This window comes from Oncorhynchus clarkii, chromosome 5 (genome assembly GCF_045791955.1).
Source record: "Oncorhynchus clarkii lewisi isolate Uvic-CL-2024 chromosome 5, UVic_Ocla_1.0, whole genome shotgun sequence".
In the NCBI taxonomy this organism is placed as follows: domain Eukaryota; kingdom Metazoa; phylum Chordata; class Actinopteri; order Salmoniformes; family Salmonidae; genus Oncorhynchus; species Oncorhynchus clarkii.
Genome location: NC_092151.1, coordinates 25,529,616 through 25,550,862, shown reverse-complemented (window position 1 = coordinate 25,550,862; position 21,247 = coordinate 25,529,616). Strand labels below are relative to the sequence as shown.

Genomic DNA, 21,247 nt, shown 5'->3' with positions numbered 1-21,247 from the left:
TGCTTACATCTTTATCACAAATAAGACACCTTGCTTTCCCTGGTGCCAATTCAATGTAATAGTCCCACACTGGTGCTCTGCTTTTCTCTGCCATCTGTAAAACACACACAGCTCTGAAGTGACAATGATACTGAAGAGTCTGTTTAGGAGACAAATACTCTCAACTGTTTGAGTTTAAGTTACCTGCGATGAATGTTGAAAACAAAAACTAATTTCTATATGCAGGAAATCCTATTTTAATAATGGACATGGTAAGAGTTGACTACCAAAGTGCGAGTCATAATTCCCATGACACCTTCTAGCAAAATCTGAAAAGCGGCTCCTTCATTCATTTATTCCATAGGATATTTTTGAGATTCACTTAAAATAAGGTCTGCGTTTCATGTAGGCTTACACCACCTTGCCAATTTTACAACTGTGTAGATATCCATAGGACAAGGTAATTCTGATCAATATTGGCTAAATATAAGCGAAGATAAAAAAAAATTGTAGAGTGGATTTATGAAAATATGTTGACAAACGTTACCTTATCCTAGTGAGATTTACACGGGTATCAAAACGCCGAGGCGGTTTAAGCCGGCACGAAACACAGACCTTAGTTGAAGTAGATCAAGACATTCTCTATGGAAGACATGAACGGTAAAATAACGAAGGAACCCCTTTCAAGTTCAGCTGCAAGTTCTTACAGGAATTATAAAGCGTCAACTATTTCTCTCTAAACCATATACCTTTGACTAATCCGGAAACTATCACCTCGAAAACAAAACGTTTATTCCGTTCTGTATTTTATCTAACGGATGGCATCCATGAGTCTAAATATTCCTGTTACATTGCACAACCTTCAATGTTATGTCATAATTACGTAAAATTCTGGCAAATTTGTTCGCAAAGAGCCAGGCGGCCCAAACTGTTGCATATACCCTGACTCTGCGTGCGATGAACGAGAAATGACACAATTTCACCTGGCTAATATTGCCTGTTAAACTGGATTTATTTTAGCTAAATATGCAGGTTTAAAAATATATACTTGTGTATTGATTTTAAGAAAGGCATTGATGTTTATGGTTAAGTACACATTGGAGCAATGACAGTCATTGATTGATTGTTTTTTACAAGATAAGTTTAATGCTAGCTAGCAATTTACCTTGGCTCCTACTGCATTCGAGTAACAGGCAGTCTCCTCGTGGAGTGCAATGTAATCAGGTGGTTGGAGCATTGGACTAGTTAACTGTAAGGTTGCAAGATTAGATCCCCGAGCGGACAAGGTTAAACATCTGTCGTTCTGCCTCGTTCCTAGGCCGTCATTGAAAATAAGAATGTGTTCTTAACTGATTTGTCTAGTTAAATACAGATTAAATAGAGGTGTAAAAAACTAAAATAATAATCGGCAGATTATATACCGATTTCCGATTGTTATGAAAACTTGAAATCGCCCCGATTTATCGGCCATTCCGATTAGTCGGTCGACCTCTAGTTTGGAGTGGCTCAGACTGGGCAAGGAGAACACGTGGGTCTGGGAGGACATCTGTGATTGTGAGAGAGGGCGCAGCCTGCTGACCATTGTAGGAAGCATAAGCTGCAATACAGATGTATTACTAAAACTATCACCAGAGTAATAATAGGAGTAACAGTTTACATAACCTGGACCCAGGGGTAGACATAACATAGTAAAACTAAATCCAGGACTATCCATTTAGTATATGTTACGTTTCGTATAGTATATTAATTTGTGGATATCCATCATCCATTTTGTATGATACTTTACAAATAGCATTTTTTTGTGGCTAACGTTAGCTAGGCTATGAGTTAGAGGATAAGGTAGGGTTAACGTTAGCTAACATGCTAAGTAGTTGCAAAGCAGCAAAAAAGTTATGTATTTGAGGTGTTCCTAACTTTCTAAAACGCTAAAGTTTCTAAAGTTGTCCATGAGATTTGAACACTCAGCCTTTGGGTTGATAGACGTTCGCATTATATGCCCACCCATCCACTCTCCCCTGAAAGAAAATGATTTTATCAGTCTCCAAACCTCACAATAAAGCAGTAAAACAAGTAGGCTACTGAACTTAAATGAAAAACTGAGATCATGATTCTTAATTTATTGACAAGATCAAGTTGCTTCAGCTCTCAAAGTATCTTCACAAAATACAAAGTACATTAGAATCTGATACCATGTTACCAGCATTAATCACTTTGGCACTTTTAGGAGCTTCAGCTATTCCTATCAGCATTTCCAAAAGGCAAATAATATTTGCAGAATAAATATTAAAAAAGTCAACTTATGTTTAATGTCTCATGGCGCTTTCCTCTCCTGAGTGGAGAGTAATGGTCATAGATGCCATAGATGTATACAGCTAGACTTTGCCTTGAATACACATGTATATAGATGGCAATGTTGGAATAAGATTTAAAATGTGAGCAGCAACAATGACCGGTCTACTACACTGTTAACTGTTTGGAATACACTCATGACAAAACACTGTTTTTCTTTACAAACCATTCCCATGTTCACACAGGGATCCTTGGAATATAACCCACTTTTACACCTTAAAATTATATATTACACATGAAACCCATGCAAAAATTATTCAACATCTGGCAGATAAAATTGAGACTCAGGAATGAAATGATAAAATACGCAGATGTGAGTGACTGCATTTGACCATACAAATATAAACGTTATGGCTGTATGGTACACACAGACGCATTCATGCCTAGGTAATCTCACACTGCAAAAATAAAGGTGAATGGAAAGAGAAAAAGAAAACAATGGAACAGTCTGATGTTTTTAAACGGTCCACACAGACATTCATACAAAGGCTGTTTGCAATGAGACACCAAACAGACAAAACACAGACATACACTGTTTAGTGTGCTGTGAGCTGTTTGAGGAGCAGTCCCTGGGTGTGGCCCCACCATGACAATAGCTCTAGTAGGAAGATGCACAGTACCAAAGTGCATGGCATTATAAGAGACTGGTGGCAGTGGTGAAGACAGGAAGAGTACAAACCTAGAGCTAAAACCATCCGATAAAGACCTAGAAGAGGCATTGGCGTGAACTTAAAGGTAGACTCAGCGTTTTAAAGTTGCAACGAGCAGCTTCGCAGATATTGAGTTAACTGCAATGCAAGACCTTCTTCTCACACAGTATCTGCATATCATGCACTGGTGTGCTTCACACTGCTACAACATGGTAGCTACGGATCCAAAACAGCAGAGAAGTTTAGTTTGGCACTTAAACGGTCTTAGTTGTTACGGATATCGGCCAGATATGATGTTTACTTCGTGTATCGCTGAGTCTACCTTTAATAATAACCAACTGACATTTGAAAAATGTAATATGCAAGACTAAGGTCGATACAAGGTCTTGATTCGGTAGTGTAGTAACGATCACGCACATTCAAGTATTTTTCACTCTTAAAATTCCCTGATTTACCAGTACAAAATAAATAAGACTGAAGTCATCAGTTCACCGAAATTGGCCCCTTATCGAAAATCATTATAGTTTGTTATTCTTGTGAGAGATAACGCATCCCTTCAAACAGCACTACTTGCCACAATGTGGAAATTAACACACATCATTGTATTGACAGGACACCATCTTGGTACAGGGGACAATAAAGAAATCCCCTCATCATTGCAGTAGCTCAACACATTCTAGCCTACAGTACAGAGACTCAAACACAAGGCTTCAGACAAAGGTGTCCTATATCAGCTTAATATCCCCTCCTCTGCTTACCTCAGCTATTTCTCTGAAATGTGCACATCATCAATTCTCTTACAAGCATCTGACTAAATCTATGTCATCACCACAATACAACTGGGGATGAGGCTACAGTAGCAAGGTAAGACTAACAAGCTATGTTTGTGTAGCACTACCCCTGCCCAATGCCCATCCCTTCCTATACATGAATACATACTGCAGTCCCAATAACGATTAACTATAAGAGAAGGGAGAGTGAGTGAGTCAGTGGGATTGACTGTCATACTAAGCTCCCCTCTTGGTTAAAACAATCCATTCAGTCCAGTCCCGAGCGTGCGGCAAGGCAGTGAGGGCTCTCTCTTGGCACAGCAACATGCCTGTAGACACTGACCAGGGATCAGTGCTGGGGAGCCCAGGGCTTGTCATCAGTGGGAGGGGGTTGAGGAACCCGACTGTCCTGAGATCCGGGGTCTGTATTGGGGTCGTTGGGGCTGTGGGAGGGGGGCGAGGCAGCAGTCTGTCCATAAGAACACAGCACATGATCGCCTCCAGGTGTTAAGCAGCTGTCTCCGTGCTGTCTGTACTCCTCTTCCTCCAACACCACCTCTCCCTTCTCCAGGACAAACTTCAGGGTGGGGCCTCTGGCCTCCCCCTCCTCTAGCTCCCCCTCTTCTGCCAGGCGGAACTTGATATTCATCTTCCCCAGGGGCTTGTCTGGAGTAGTGATCAGAGAGAGAGAACAAGAAAGAGAAAGACGGGGACAGAGGGAGCGAAGAAGACAGTGTAAGTGGAAAACATGTAATCTGTTACACCTCAAACATGTAGCATTTAAGTTACAGAAGTGTTTTTGTCATTGAACCCCAAAAAACGATACTAAAGTTCAGAATGAAACATGAGTGAGGTTTTTGGGCTGTTTGACCTTTGCTAAATTTAGAACCCTTCATCCTCATAATGAACCCCCATATCCAGGCCGCCACTATTTACATTTGATTTATTACACTTTACTCTTTATTTAGACTGTTGGCGACAGATGAGGAGACAAGCAAATTGGAGAACAGCAGGAAGCATAGATGCGATAATTGAACCCTGGTCTTCGGTGGGGAGCATTATATGTGACTGACCGCTAGACCACAGGCCCCCTCTCTTACCTAGCTGTCTCTCCTTGGGCAGCATCAGTACATCTACGTTGCTGTGATCCTCCAGAGCAGAGGTGAGCAGCGCCCCCTCCTGGCTGAACAGGAAAACCAGAGGGATGGTGATGTCAGCCGTGGACCCTCCATCTCCCACCATCTGGAACAGGGGCGTCTCTGCACTGTTACTCCCTTCCCGGTGGTCTAGGAGGGACGGTGAAACATGGGAAATTGAGTTTTGTATCGATGCAATCCAATGTTAATTGTTGCCTAGACTTTACTACACTCAATTCTTGAGAAAACTCCCCACTAATATTGCAGTTAGCCATGACAGCATTTATAATAGAATGCTTGTGACCACACACATAAATATTGCACTTGGGGAAAAGACATCTGTAAGTAGAAATAGAATTAAACAAACAGGCATTCTATTTTTGCTCTATTATAGTGGCCACAAGGCTACATGTGTGCAAAAATAACGTTCAATGAGTAAAAAAATGACAACCCCTCACTCACACATACGTGTTACTGTCAAGTTCAACACAACATTGAACAATATCTTTGGGCTACACAGTACATTATTACATTGTACACTTTCTGCATGATACCCGTTGGCATAATGGATCTCTTTCAGGCAGAGAGTACACCTGGCATACCCCTTTTATCCACTGTATTGAGAAAGAGGGAAAGTGTTGTGTTCCTTTTTATTTATTTAACTAGGCAAGTCAGTTAAGAACAAATTCTTATTTACAATGACGGTCTACCAATAGGCAAAAGGCATCCTGCTGGGACTGGGATAAAAAAAGATCTATCTATAAATAAATACTATATAAATATAGGACGAAACACACATCACAACAAGAGAGACAACACAACACTACATAAAGAGAGACCTAAGATAACAACATACCAAGGCAGCAACACAGCATGGTAGCAACAACATGGTAGCACCGAGGTAAAGACAGTTTCAAGTTGGATATTCAACGGATATTCGCGCTTTCAAACCTTAATAGCTTTCAAACCACTTGAGCCACAGACTCCAAATAAGTGTCATTATGTTGGAACACAATATTGCACAGGTCTTATTTTCACGATTTGGACATTAATTCACTTTCCAAAGCTAATAAACATATGGAAATGTGAGCAGCATTTTGTATTCCTAGTTGAATTAGTTAGGGAGCGTAAACAAAGCACAAACTTTTTTTTTTTTACATTCGAATTTCAATAGCTCATTAGTCATGTGACCTAATGACTTCAAAGAAGGTTCAGAATGTCCACTGACTACCCTTCTATTTTGCACACCTTTTTGTTTGTCCATTTTCATCTCACAAGATTTTACATTAATTTTTCAAAATGTAACATTTCAATAGCTCCTTGGTCATGTGACCTAGTGACTTCAAACATGGTGCAGAATGTACCCTTCTATATTACACACTTGTTTGTGTACTGTAAAATCTCACGGTGTAATGTACATTTGATAGTTTAATGTCAATAGCTCCTTGGTCATGTCAATTACACACCTAATTAGCGTGCAGTGGATATACACCCATATTGCATAACCTCTAGTTATGCCTCTTCTATATTGTTGTACATTAATATTAGTTTGACAATTAGGGGGTTCAGTCCAGTGTTGTGTGTACCCTTTTCTTTAATATTTATCTATAATAATTGGTAGTTTTAAGTACTTATTTTCCCATTTTTTATTTTTCCCACAGTATTTAACTGCAGTACACAATAGGAGAGAGACAGGTATCTCCTTTCGTCATTAATATCAACCACTATAATCTAGTAGTAGAGTTAATTTCCTTTATGCCCCATTCTACACACAGCCTAAATTATAGGCACTGAACCATTTACAGGACAATAATAAAAGTAGCATATAGGATCCAACCCTATCACAGAGTGAATAAATGTAGAGCGTGTGTAGACTAAGAAAAAAATAATTAAGTGACAGTTTCATCAGTACGTGCTGAAAGAAAGTCATATCACAAAGATCACAGATGACAGTGCCCACCAAATCTATGACAATGGAGAATGAATTGTAAGCACCAAAGTGTGTTTGTCAAAATAATATCTGAAAATGTCAGTTGTTGAACATAATACTTCTATTTGCAATAGCAATGTATGATCTATGCAGTTGAGGAATATTCCATGTACCAACACTACATGTAGGATGGACATTCCCACATACGGTATTTTTTAAATTTATTTTATTATTTATTTCACCTTTATTTAACCAGGTAGGCCAGTTGAGGACAAGTTCTCATTTACAACTGCGACGTGGCCAAGATAAAGCAAAGCAGTGTGACAAACAACAACACAGAGTTACACATGGAATAAACAAATGTACAGTCAATAACACAATAGAAAAGTCTATATACACAGTGTGTGCAAATTAAGTAAGATTAGGGAGGTAAGGCAATAAATAGGCCATAGAGGCGAAATAATTACAATTTCGCAAATAAACACTGGAGTGATAGATGTGCAAGTAGAGATACTGGGGTGCAAACCAGACACCTAGGTATTTGTAGTTGTCCACATATTCTAAGTCGGAACCGTCCAGAGTAGTGATGCTAGGCAGGCGGGCAGGTGAGGGCAGGGATCGGTTGAAGAGCATGCATTTAGTTTTACTTGCATTTAAGAGCAGTTGCAGTATTTTCATTTTTGGAAAAATAACATTCCCGTAGTAAACGGGATATTTTGTCAGGACAAGATGCTAGAATATACATATAATTGACAGTTTAGGATAGAAAACTCAAAAGTTTCCAAAACTGTAAAAATATTGTGAGTATAACAGAACTGATATTGCAGGCGAAAGCCTGAGAAAAAGCCAATCCGGAAGTGCCTCATGTTTTGAAAGTGCTGCGTTCCAATGAGTCCCTATTGAGCAGTGAATGGGCTATTAACCAGCTTACGCTTTCTACGCATTCCCCAAGGTGTCTACAGCATTGTGACGTAGTTTTACGCATTTATGTTGAAGAATACCCGTAAGCGGCTACATTGCGCAACTGGTCACCTAATGGCTCCCAGAGTGATTCTCGTGTAAAATACAGAGGTAGCCATTATTCCAATCGGTCCTACTGAAAAACCAATTGTCCCGGTGGATATATTATCGAATAGATATTTGAAAAACACCTTGAGGACTGATTATAAACAACGTTTGCCATGTTTCTGTCGATATTATGGAGCTAATTTGGAATATTTTTAGGCGTTTTCGTGAACGTGAAGAACAAACGGAGCTATTTCGCCTAACAAAAATAATATTTTGGGAAAAAAGGAACATTGGCTATCTAACTGGGAGTCTCGTGAGTGAAAACATCCGAAGCTCATCAAAGGTAAATTATTTAATTTGATTGCTTTTCTGATTTCCGTGACCAAGTTACCTGCTGCTAGCTGGACAAAATGCTATGCTAGGCTATCGATAAACTTACACAAATGCTTGTCTAGCTTTGGCTGTAAAGCATATTTTGAAAATCTGAGATGACAGGGTGATTAACAAAAGGCTAAGCTGTGTCTCAATATATTTAATTTGTGATTTTATGAATAGGAATATTTATGTCCGTTGCGTTATGCTAATTAGTGTCAGTCGATGATTACGCTCCGCATGCGGGATGGGGAGTTACTAGAGGTTTTAAGAGCAGTTGGAGGCCACGGAAGGAGAGTTGAATGGTTAGTTAACACAGTGTCCAAAGAAGGGCCAGAAGTATACAGAATGGTGTCGTCTTCATAGAAGTGGATCAGAGAACCACCAGACACAAGAGCGACATTGATGTATACAGAGAAAAGAGTCGACCCGAGAATTGAACCTTGTGGCACCCCCATAGAGACTGCCGAAGGTCTGGACAATAGGCCCACCGATTTGACACAATGAACTATCTGAGAAGTAGTTGGTGAACCAGGCGAGGCAGTCTTTTGAGAAACCAAGGCTGTTGAGTCTGCCGATAAGTTTCTAACTTCCCTGAAAAGTTGCATATCGCGGGGGCTATTCGATGCTAATGCAGTACGCCACAGGATGTTTTTGTGCTGGTCAAGGGCAGTCAGGTCTGGAGTGAACCAATGACTATATCTGTTCCTGGTTCTACATTTTTTGAACGGGGCATGCTTATTTAAGATTGTGAGGAAAGCACTTTTAAAGAATAACCAAGACCTGAATTTTAATGCAGCGTGTTCCGATTCCTCCTTCTCTTTCTGTCCAGCAGGGTCAACCAAAAACACTTGGCCTGATGGTTCATGCAGATACTGGGGAAGCAATATAGAAATGTATTGATCCCTTAAATGATTTTACATCAGCTGATGTAAGAAGGGCTTTATAAATATATGTGATTTGATACAAACATTATTGGGCACAGTCAACAGCACAAAGGTCAAGAAGGTAGGGACAACAATACATCACACAAAGCAGCCACAACTGTCAGTAAGTGTCCATGATTGAGTCTTTGAATGAAGAGATGGAGATAAAACTGTTCAGTTTGAGTTTTTTGCAGCTCGTTCCAGTCGCTAGCTGCAGCGAACTGAAAAGAGGAGCCATTCACATTTTGAAAAACAACCACATACTGTAGAGGGAAAAAATAGTTAACAGATCGTGGTTAGTTCGTTAGCTAGTTAACTAGTTTCACACAGATTGCCAGGGTCCAGTAAGCAACTAACTGGACCCTTGAGGAACGACAAAGAGCCGTATACCAGTTAATACTAGAGCGAATTGGTTAGGTTAATAATGATAGCTAATCTGATGTTGTAACGTTAGCTAGCTAACGTTGGCTGTTACACGATAAACTCAATTATTTGATCAGTTAAATTGGCTAATGTTGCTCAACATTACTCTGGCTAACGGAGACTTCGATCCAGCTAGCAAGATACTTAACAATGCTAATACTTGTTCCACCACACGTTCTCCCTCACCTCAAACTTTCCAAATGTTTTTCACTTGACCACCACTGATGCTGTAACTAGTCAATTGGCTGTCTCCTCTTTCTTCAGTCATGGTGCGCTGCATTCTGTCGTTATGTGAACGATTGGCTGAGCCTACGGCCACTAGTATTGCTCCAAACGCGCATCTCTCGTTCGCTTACAGTCAGTAGTGATCCAACCCCCCCTCTCCAAAACTTTTGTCATCAGATCTACACGTAGGTCACCTATTTTGGATTCAAAACGAAAGGTGACTAGTTTGCATCCCTGAGGGAAGGCTTGTGAGTGACATGAATGAAAAAAGGAATGGCATATCAATCAAAGCCTGTTAGGGGACTAACTTAGAAGGGTAAAACACAGAACTACTGTAAACTCACACAAAAAAGTGAGTGATTGTAAGTAGTTACAGTAGACAGTAGTGCACTAACAATGCAGACCAACATGGCCTTCTCAAACTAGGTTAAGCCCCACTAAACTCTTTCCCTAAGCTCCTGACTCTTACAGCATAGTAACAGGCTGTGTCCTGATATTATGGACTGTGTGGGTGTAATATGAGAGAGAGGCAGAATTGGTGTGTCTTTTTCCCTCACCTATGAAGATGACTCCGATAGCCCCCGCCTCCTGTAGCCTGCGGGCCTTGGCAGCAAACATGCAGTCGCCACGCAGTGCAAGGGCAATGTGCCCACTCAGCTCCTGAGCATTCTCTATGGGCCCACACGCTGTGTAGGGAAAGGTCTTTACGATGCTGCCCTTCACCTGGGAGAGGAACATGGTGTGTGAGAGTGAGAGAAGGGAGGAGAGATTCCTGTAAATACTCCATACAGTAGTGACACATGCAGACATCCAAAGAGCTCCAGAAATATCCAAAACTAATGCTGACATGGGTAAATATTTAAATTTTAGTCTTTGGGTGATACATTTAAGGGGATTAGGAGGTGCATGCCTGTCTTTTATCAATATTCTGAGTGACATATAAAGCAAATACAAATAAATGCAAGATTCAAGAAATCTCACCCCGTGCTCCTGCTTGATTAGGTCCATTCCAAATTTGGCTGGTCCAGCAGTCAGGACCATTCTACCCAGATACGGGGGGGATATGAGCTGAACGATGAGGGGCACTACTTCCTCCTCTGGGGTCTGGGTCACCTCTGCCACCAGTTTCACCCTGTAAACACCTTCATGTGCCTCATTAAAATAAAGACATTGGTGAAATGAATTACACAGGAGCATGAGGGAAACAGGGTAATGTTGCCCTGCTAAGCAATAGGGACAATAGAATGCTAGGTCACATCCCAAATTGCACCCTATTCCCTATATTGTGCACTACTTTTGACCATGGCCCATATGGTTCTGGTCACAAGTAGTGCACTGCATAGGAAAAAGGGTGTCATTTGGGATGCAACCTTAGAGGCAATAGAGTGCTATAGATAAATAAGCTGCTCAATCATCTTACCCCATGTGTCTCTGTTGCCCCAGCTTCATTCAGTGGGGTGAGGGAGATGCCCATGCTCCTCAGAAACTCCACTGGCTCCATACCGTGGTCGTGAAGTGGCAGCTCGATGCCCCTGCAAACACACACACACACACAATCATCAGATAGGGAGTTTGATTAAGATTAACATGGGTAGACCCCGGGCAAAAGCGGTGAGGGAGGCCCCTCTCAAATCAAATAGTCATCTGTGCTGCCTGGTCATATTGTCAACAAGGCAGCATGGTGCAATGTTCAGAAACATACCTTATGTAAAATACATTTTGTATGTTAGAATTTTCAAACTAGTTTTCCTCAAGGCGGCAGATAAAGCACATATGTTTTTTTAAATCAGGGGAGCATGTGAAAACTCGGAATCCTTAGTCATTACTCCACATTAGGGTTGGATAGGTTACTTTCTAAATGTAATCCGTTAGTTCCTAGTTACCTGTCCAGAATTGTAATCAGTAACGTAACTTTTGGATTACCCAAGCTCTAACCTAATCTGATTACTTTCAGTTACTTTCCTCTTAAAAATGAAAGATTCACCCATTTTTAACATTATATTGTTTTTTCCATCTCTGAGCAATGTAGCGATTCCCGGGATCATTACTCTGTATCTGAGCTATTGCCGTTGAAGAAGGCCGACATTTGGCTGGTATGATGTATTTATAACTAACTCAAGATGGTTCATCTGTGTCGTTTACAGTGGGAGCAAATGAAGCAGTGGGCAGAACAAGCACGAGCTAGTGATATCCTATTGGCGCGTTGTAGAATTTATTTGCATATTTCCATTAGCGAACGTCTCCTCTGAAGTGCGCATGTGCGCAAACTTAATTCAACCTTGCACTCCTAAACAATGTCATTTTCTACAAAGTCTATTAAAAAAAAAAACTTAGTGCACTGTGTTCAGATTCTAGTTTTGGGAACAGAAATGTATTGAGATTTTGCACTAAAGCGTCCCAGTTTCACCTAGTTCCATCCTCTCCCACTACTGGACTTCCTCTCACTACCATATTTGGTGGTGATAAAACGTTCTAAACGGACGCTTCAGTTTTATAGCCCCTGTGACGTGTCTGGATGACCCAGTCTGTGACGTGTCTGGATGACCCAGTCTGTGACGTGTCTGGATGACCCAGTCTGTGACGTGTCTGGATGACCCAGTCTGTGACGTGTCTGGATGACCCAGTCTGTGACGTGTCTGGATGACCCAGTCTGTGACGTGTCTGGATGACCCAGTCTGTGACGTGTCTGGATGACCCAGTCTGTGACGTGTCTGGATGACCCAGTCTGTGACGTAGCACTGCGATAAAGCCGCTATCACTACACTGGGAGTTAATATGATTACGACTTTTAGATTGTGAAAACATCTATCTTACATTACAACACTGGCAGAGTCATTGATCATATTTTTTTCGATAGTCTGACCTCAACAAATGTGTAATTTAACAGATGGTCCACCATATTTCTCCTATTTGTCTGCCTCTTCAGTCCAGGGTGCATTGCATGGTGTGGTTGCCTGGCCATTGCATGTCAGATTACACCCTGCGAGGCACATCGATCTGCAGTTTAAACATAGTGAGATTGTAGACTCCTATATTGATAGTGGAGTTTGTTTAGGCCATTTTACACTTAACTACCTAATACACATTCTGATATAGACTTCGGTATTATTGTGTGTAGTAGCTACGTTTGCTAGCTAGCCAGCCAACCCATGGAGAATTGGATTGTGGGTTTTCACGTTATACCTTATAATAACAACAACATTAATCATTTGTTCACAGAAGATATTGTTGTCACATAATGTTATTTAACACTGTAAATTGTAGGAATGTGTGGTTTTGGGTGGAATTTTCCTTTAAGAGGTAATATAAAGCCAAAAATGAATATTACCAATTGAACTACATCTATAGTAGGATAAATCAATGTTAGAGTTGACATAGCTGGCCATAAATGGATGTTTCATTTTCCTTTATGTGTTGGTTATGTAGGCTTCTTAACCCATCATTTTCTACTACATATGATAATGCCATATCTTTACATTTCCAGTCCTTCCAATCAATTTAATATCCCTTGATCCACAAAAAAGGACTTGGAAATATGAAATATAGATTACCCAAATTGTTTTACCTGAGCATAACCCAACAACTAAGGATTTATAAGCCTACTCTGTTGTTTATGATTTTGTTGTCATGGAGGATTGATTGGGCTCATTGCTTAGAGTAAAAATTTTAAAAAAAAACTGCTCTCATGGAATGGCTCACTTTGAGAACTACAGAAAAGTGCAATTTGCATGTGAAAATGTAATGCCATATGTTGCATTTGCTATTGGCCTTTTGTCTGTTTTTTATGGTGACACTTTCATATCTCGATAATATGTTTAAAGTCTATCAAAAGTGTGAGAGTTTAATCATGTGTCCGTTAGGTCTTTGGATTGTTTTTATCAGCACGAATTAGATTGAGCAATAAAAGCCCCACTCTTCTTAAATGAAACTACTTTAACATTATGGACTGGAGCACAATATACCAGGGACAAGTATAGAACAGAGGAACTCCCTCAAACTTCTATTCCAAAGGCTGTAAACCACACTATGAAGCTGTTGCAAGAGAGCATTTTTCATTGGCTGTCCACTGGTTGCAAAAACAATGATTGATAGGTAGTTAAACTCATTCAATTCAACCATTATACGTGTTAAAATACACATAGGCCTACACATTTGTGAACAGCCATCCACATCAACCACAATCCATCCGTAAGGTGCAAATAGCTAAATGAGAGAGCAGCAGTGTGATTCACATCAATGCGCTATGTACAGTAGACATCAATAATAAGTGATATCAGTATCGCCAGTAGGCTACACCACTGATGTCATCCTTACCTCCAAGCGTGTATTCAAGTTGTATAATTTTTGGATGCCGGGGTTAACACAAAGGATGTAACAGACGGAAAATTGAAAGAAGAAAAAAATCTATCTTCGTGAATGTGCAGCTATTTACAACACACAGACACACCTGTCAGGTGACGCGTGGAAAGCCCGGCCCACCCCAGTCAGGTACTTGTAACTGTCCCTTATGGTCTTGGCAAAGGAGGGGTTGTTGGGGAACAGGGTCTGGGTGCTGGGGCACGAGTAGGTGAACAGGTCCTCCTCCACGGCAGTGGGCGCTTCCTAGACACAAAATGGCGGATCAGTTTCAGCTCTTCTGACCATAACACACGTTCATAACTGGACAGCTGGTTCAAATAGACACCATATGGCAAATCAGTTTCAGCTCCTCTGACCATAACACAACTGTTGGTAACTGACTGAGCCTCACCGTGTTGTTGCCCCGACAGGGGGGCTGTGAAGTTGACAGGGAGACAGGCAGCAGGTGGGCCTCGGTGGTGAAGATGTAGTCGTCGATGTCGAAGTGAAGCTGATTCTTCTCAGAGAACAGAAGGTACAGGTACTTAAACATCTCCGCTAGGAAGAATGAGTCCATCCTAAAGAGAAAGGGAATGTTTGAAATCACTTGAACAGAACAAATAATGGGTCACGTGACACTGAGCTCTCTTGCTAAAGACCAACATATCCATTAGTAATATTGGAAATAGCACAGTTGAAGGCTGTAGTGAAAAGGAATCAGTGGAGATGACCTGAGGTTTCAGATTTGAACCCATATGTTTCACTGTGTTCCCCTACCTATCCTCGTGGGTCCCTGTGCGGACATCCTGCACAGCTGCAAACCCACAAGGCACCCTGGCATGAGCGTTGAGCTTCTCCACTATGGACTGGCCCACTCTGAGGTAGTAGGGGTCACCTGTGGCCTGTGGAAGGGAAAACGTGGTTTATCCCATTCCCAACCCCTCTCTCAAACAGTTCAGAGTACACCATTACTATGCACGTTGGCTTTTCACAGCGGGAACAGCATTACCTTGTAGAGGTAGTAGGTGCTTTCTGCAAACTCTGGCCTCAGAGGGTGTTGACCCCAATGAACTCTGAACTCCGTGGTGAAAGCCTGCAACGTGAGGAATACCACGCAGTCAAGCAGAGCTGAGAGCAGATATTATCCTCTTGACTCAAATTTCAAATGTCACTTTTTCTGACCTCAGGGAGAAACTTGTGTTGCTTGGTGACCTGGTAGAGCATTTCATGGGTCTCTATGGCTGGTTTCAGGTCTCCTCTCAAAACCTATAGTGAAGAGGTTGATAAGGCAGTCTTTACTATGAACGATTCCCTTTCAGAGTGTATACTTGATCATACAACCCACTTAAACTATAGAAACTCAACCTACAAACCAGAGAACGTTCTTCTGCTGTAGTGGAAAGAGATGTGGTCATGATGATGTCATGATACAAACAGAGGGTCTCATTGTTCACTTATGTCATATTTGCATTCCAAATAGCACCATATGGGCCCATAAAAAAAAGTTGTGCACTGTATAGGGAATAGGATGCCATTTGGGATGCATCCTATGTCATATTATTAGAGGCAGGGGGGCTAACCATAACCCTGACAAGTGGCGATGATAGAGGTTGTGTTATGGGAATCACCTGCAGGCCGGGGAAGAAGGCGAGTAGGGAGTCCATCCAGCTGCGGACGCTCACCGTGGGGTTGTGCATGTGCACGTTGAGCAGCAGCGGAGGCTGGCTGATGTACTTCATGATGGCGCTGTAATGCTGTAGGAGACAACAGACAGCCGGGGTCACTAAAGATACCTACATTATGCATGATGTGTTTTGATATGGGGGGTTAGATCAGTGATGTGACTGAGACCCCGTTTACATGTCATACTAATGTACATCTTGTTTTATCTGATTTCTATCTGACCACAGTTAATCTGAACTCAGAGCATTTGATATGAACATGTATTTTTTGTTGTCTGGTTCTGCAATCTGGATGCAGGTAGCATTTTAAATTCAAATGTAAATGGTGTCTGGGAATTTGGAGTGTTATCTACAAGCATAGAGCAATTCATTGCAATATATCTGCAGCTGGTGATAGTACAGTAGAGTCTCACAGTGTTGAACCTCTCCAGGTAAACGTTGTCTCCCAATAGAATGTAGGCCTTCATTAGGTACTCATAGTAGGAGTCAATGCCAGCACCCACACCACTGTCTGAAGATACACAGAGGAAGGGAGAGGGGGGAGATACTGTTAATATAGGGCCTGACTGAGCTAATGTAAATAACAAAACAGGCAGAGACACATATTCAAAACCAAACTAGTAGTATTGGAAGTGACTAAATGGTATATAAAGGAACTGAGTGGGACGATGCGTCATCACGATGCGAGGTGATAAAATGTTTGTTCCTACTGCTACATTTTGACTTTAAATGAGAGAGTGGTTGACTATGTGTGAAGGTGAGGGCGAGTGTGCTTTCTGCTAGAGGTCGACCGATTATGATTTTTCAACGCCGATACCGATTATTGGTGGACCAAAAAAGGCCGATACCGATTAATCGGACGAGATATATATATATATATATATATACATACAGTGGGGAGAACAAGTATTTGATACACTGCCGATTTTGCAGGTTTTCCTACTTACAAAGCATGTAGAGGTCTGTAATTTTTATCATAGGTACACTTCAACTGTGAGAGACGGAATCTAAAACAAGAATCCAGAAAATTACATTGTATGATTAAGTAATTAATTTGCATTTTATTGCATGACATAAGTATTTGATCACCTACCAACCAGTAAGAATTCCGGCTCTCACAGACCTGTTAGTTTTTCTCTAAAGAAGCCCTCCTGTTCTCGACTGTATATTAACTGCACCTGTTTGACCTCGTATAAAAGACACCTGTCCACACACTCAATCAAACAGACTCCAACCTCTCCACAATGGCCAAGACCAGGGAGCTGTGTAAGGACATCAGGAATAAAATTGTAGACCTGCACAAGGCTGGGATGGGCTACAGGACACTAGGCAAGCAGCTTGGTGAGAAGGCAACAACTGTTGGCGCAATTATTAGAAAATGGAAGAAGTTCAAGATGACGGTCAATCACCCTCGGTCTGGGGCTCCATGCAAGATCTCACCTCGTGGGGCATCAATGACCATGAGGAAGGTGAGGGATCAGCCCAGAACTACACGGCAGGACCTGGTCAATGACCTGAAGAGAGCTGGGACCACAGTCTCAAAGAAAACCATTAGTAACACAATATGGATTAAAACCCTGCAGCGCACGCAAGGTCCCCCTGCTCAAGCCAGCGCATGTCCAGGCCCGTCTGAAGTTTGCCAATGACCATCTGAATGATCCAGAGGAGGAATGGGAGAAGGTCATGTGGTCTGATGAGACAAAAATAGAGCTTTTTGGACTAAACTCCACTCGCTGTGTTTGGAGGAAGAAGGATGAGTACAACCCCAAGAATACCATCTCAACCGTGAAGCATGGAGGTGGAAACATCATTCTTTGGGGATGTACCAAATATTAAGTTCTGCTTTTCTGATGTATCAGATACTTATGTCATGCAATAAAATGCAAATTAATTACTTAAAAATCATACAATGTTATTTTCTGGATTTTTGTTTTAGATTCCGTCTCTCACAGTTGAAGTGTACCTATGATAAAAATTATAGGTACCTGCAAAATCGGCATCAAATACTTGTTCTCCCCACTGTGTGTGTGTGTGTGTGTGTGTGTGTATGTGTGTGTATGTGTGTGTGTATATATATATATATATATATATTTTTTTAAATAATGACAATTACAACAACTGAATTAACACTTATTTTAACTTAATATAATACATCAATAAAATCTATTTAGTCTCAAAAATCATGAAACAAGTTCAATTTGGTTTAAATAATGCAAAAACAAAGTGTTGGAGAAGAATGTAAAAGTGCAATATGTGCCATGTAAGAAAGCTCACGTTTAAGTTCCTTGCTCAGAACATGAGAACATATGAAAGCTGGTGGTTCCTTTTAACATGAGTCTTCAAAATTCCCAGGTAAGAAGTTTTAGTTTGTAGTTATTATAGGACTATTTCTCTCTATACCATTTGCATTTCATATACCTTTGACTATTGGATGTTCTAACAGGTACTTAAGTATTGCCAGCCTAATCTCGGGAGTTGATAGGCTTGGAGTGTTCTTGAAGCATTGCGAAGAGCTAATGGCAAACGCAGTAAAGTGCTGTTTGAATGAATGCTTACGATCCTGCTGCTGCCTTCCACTGCTCAGTCAGACTGCTCTACAAAATCATAGACTTAATTATAATAATACATAGAAATACGAGCCTTCGATCATTATTATGGTCAGATCCGGAAACTATCATTTCGAAAACAAAACATTTATTCTTTCAGTGAAATATGGAACCGTTACGTATTTTATCTAACGGATGGCATCCATAAGTCTAAATATTGCTGTTATATTGCACACCCTTCAATGTTATGCCATAATTACGTAACATTCTGGCAAATTAGTTGGCGGCCAGGCGGCTCAAACTGTTGCATATGCCCTGACTCTGCGTGCGATGAACGCAAGAGAAGTGACACAATTTCCCTAGTTTAATATTGCCTGCGAACATTAACTTATTTTAACTAAATAAGCAGGTTTAAAAAAATATACTTCTGTGTATTGATTTTAAGAAAGGCATTGATGTTTATGGTTAGGTACATTCGTGCAACGATTGTGCTTTTTTCGCAAATGCGCTTTTGTTAAATCATCCCCCGTTTGGTGAAGTTGGCTGTCTTTGTTAGGAAGAAATAGTCTTCACACAGTTCGCAATGAGCCAGGCGGCCAAACTGCTGCATATACCCTGACTCTGTTGCACAGAACGCAAGAGAAGTGACACAATTTCCCTAGTTAAAAAAAATTCATATTAGCAGGCAATATTAACTAAATATGCAGGTTTAAAAATATATACACTTGTGTATTGATTTTAAGAAAGGCGTTGATGTTTATGGTTATGCACACATTGGTGCAACGACAGTGTTTTTTTCGCGAATGCGCTTGTTAAATCACCCGTTTGGCAAAGTAGGCTGTGATTCAATGATAAATTAACAGGCACCAAATCGATTATATGCAACGCAGGACAAGCTAGATAAACTAGTAATATCAACCATGTGTAGTTAACTAGTGATTATGTTAAGATTGATTGTTTTTTATAAGATACGTTTAATGCTAGCTAACACCTTACCATGGCTCCTTGCTGCACTCGCATAACAGGTAGTCAGCCTGCAATGCAGTCTCCTCGTGTAGTGCAATGTAATCGGCCATGATCGGTGTCCAAAAATGCTGATTACCGATTGTTATGAAAACCTGAAATCGGCCGTAATTAATCGGCCATTCCGATTAATCGGTCGACTTCTACTTTCTGCATGGCTGAGTGTGTGACAGTGGATCTTTGGCTCACCCCTGCGGACCCAGTCTCCATTGTGGATATTGATGACGGTGCCCACGAGGTCACTTCCTCTCTGTCTCTTCTCCCACAGGACATCCAATGCTTTCCTAGCATGCTCCTGTGGGACACAGAAACACAGGGTTATCATCTTCATACACACTGGCCAATAAATACAAGACACTATTGATTATTACTGGAATTACTAATGTACCTCAAACACAGCCTCCCCAGACAGCCGACTGAGAGCAGCAAACTCCAGAATCATGGTGCCTGCACAGGCTGTACAGGTGTCCGACTCAGTGCCTGTGCGTGACAGGGGGTTAAGGACCCCATACCTCAGGTTTACCTGGAAACAAACAGACAAGAAGTAAGTATATTGAATGTACTACATGCATATTGTCAGATAGTAATAAGACTACAAAGCTATCTTGAATCACTTTTAATCCTCTATTTCATATTCGACTGGACAGTCCGGTCAGACCTGCATCTGGTACTTTTCCGTTCATGTGACATTGTGGAAGTTCTGATAAACAAGGCTTTGTGCACCCAGGGGTCCCGAGAAAACCAGAAGCGTGGAGACTGAGTGAGGTGTGTTACCCTGGGGTAGGGAAGGCCACTGGTAGTGTTGAAGGCAGGCAGCAGTCTGTGGCCCAGCTCCTTGGCCATTTGGAGCAGCTCATCTCTGTACCACTGCATCCTCTCCCCCCGCTGACGGAGCATGTCAGCCATCACATGCGCCCCCAGCAAGCCTCTGTAGGGAGAGCAAGATGATGGTGTGGTGAGCAAGATGATGGTGTGGTGAGCACGTGGCAATGCCCAGACAATTTACTATTCATCTCAATATAAAAATACTGTCAGCCCTATATTATGAAGTCATATAGTTATTTTATCATAAAGTCAGTAAGACATTTGGACCAGTATCGTACACAATCTTGGTGAAGCTCTGTGTAGTAGTGAGACAATGCATTGTATAAGTTCGTACCCCAGGACTCGGATGTTGGTCTCAAACACAGACACCACCACATCATTGTCTAGCCTGACATCCCTCAAAGTCCTCCTAACTGCATCCTCAAATTCATCCAGCTTGTTCAACACCTGGACACATGCACAAAACAAATGTGTTAATAGGGTAATAGACAGAATAAACAAGTGTTTCTATACTTAGGCAAAAAAAAGACTTACCTAAAAACACATAGCTATTTGAATAATTCCTATGAATTACTACATTTCAATTTTTTTTTGCTAAGGTTTCCAGAACCGCAAGAAAGAAGGACTAATCATTTAATATACTGCCATTGACTGTATGTGTGTGGCTCTGAGGGGTTGTCAGGACAATGGATCCCATTTGCTCATTGATTTCTCTATAGACATCAGTGTTCCTATAGCTGATTCAAAAACTTATAGCCAGACAGACAGGATAAGACACTCACCACTAAAGTATCCAGGGTGTCGACCAGTGTGAGGGAGAACCTAAGAGAGAAAACAGGGCTATATTCATTAAGGAAAGGGGGATACCTAGTCAGTTGTACAACTGAATGCATTCAAAATGTACCTTTGAAATGTGTCTTCCACATTTAACCAAACCCCTCTGAATCAGAGCACACCATAGCAAATACTTGCAACAGTTTCAGTCATTTTCTTCCATTTGGTGCTTAATAAATATGACCCAGGTCAGGAGGATGGCATACTGCAGTGCACAGCAGAGGAACTGGA

At 41.2% G+C, this 21,247-nt stretch overlaps 1 protein-coding gene across 2 annotated transcripts in view; it reads right to left on the bottom strand.

Annotated features, from left to right (window-relative positions):
- Positions 1-2,081: 2,081 nt before the first annotated feature.
- Positions 2,082-21,247, bottom strand: part of LOC139408566 (ER degradation-enhancing alpha-mannosidase-like protein 3) — a 22,083-nt gene continuing 2,917 nt past the window's right edge. For both annotated transcript variants that reach the window (XM_071152618.1, XM_071152616.1), the window contains 17 exons: positions 20,965-21,004; positions 20,517-20,629; positions 20,132-20,285; positions 19,746-19,880; positions 19,547-19,652; positions 16,202-16,299; positions 15,735-15,860; positions 15,289-15,372; positions 15,116-15,199; positions 14,884-15,008; positions 14,519-14,684; positions 14,216-14,370; positions 11,189-11,300; positions 10,750-10,920; positions 10,326-10,491; positions 4,849-5,034; positions 2,082-4,414 (listed from right to left, as the gene is read on the bottom strand). In XM_071152618.1, coding sequence (XP_071008719.1) covers positions 4,098-4,414; positions 4,849-5,034; positions 10,326-10,491; positions 10,750-10,920; positions 11,189-11,300; positions 14,216-14,370; positions 14,519-14,684; positions 14,884-15,008; positions 15,116-15,199; positions 15,289-15,372; positions 15,735-15,860; positions 16,202-16,299; positions 19,547-19,652; positions 19,746-19,880; positions 20,132-20,285; positions 20,517-20,629; positions 20,965-21,004 — 2,338 coding nt within the window. In that variant the 3' untranslated portion in view covers positions 2,082-4,097. The remainder of the gene's footprint in view (positions 4,415-4,848; positions 5,035-10,325; positions 10,492-10,749; positions 10,921-11,188; positions 11,301-14,215; positions 14,371-14,518; positions 14,685-14,883; positions 15,009-15,115; positions 15,200-15,288; positions 15,373-15,734; positions 15,861-16,201; positions 16,300-19,546; positions 19,653-19,745; positions 19,881-20,131; positions 20,286-20,516; positions 20,630-20,964; positions 21,005-21,247) is intronic.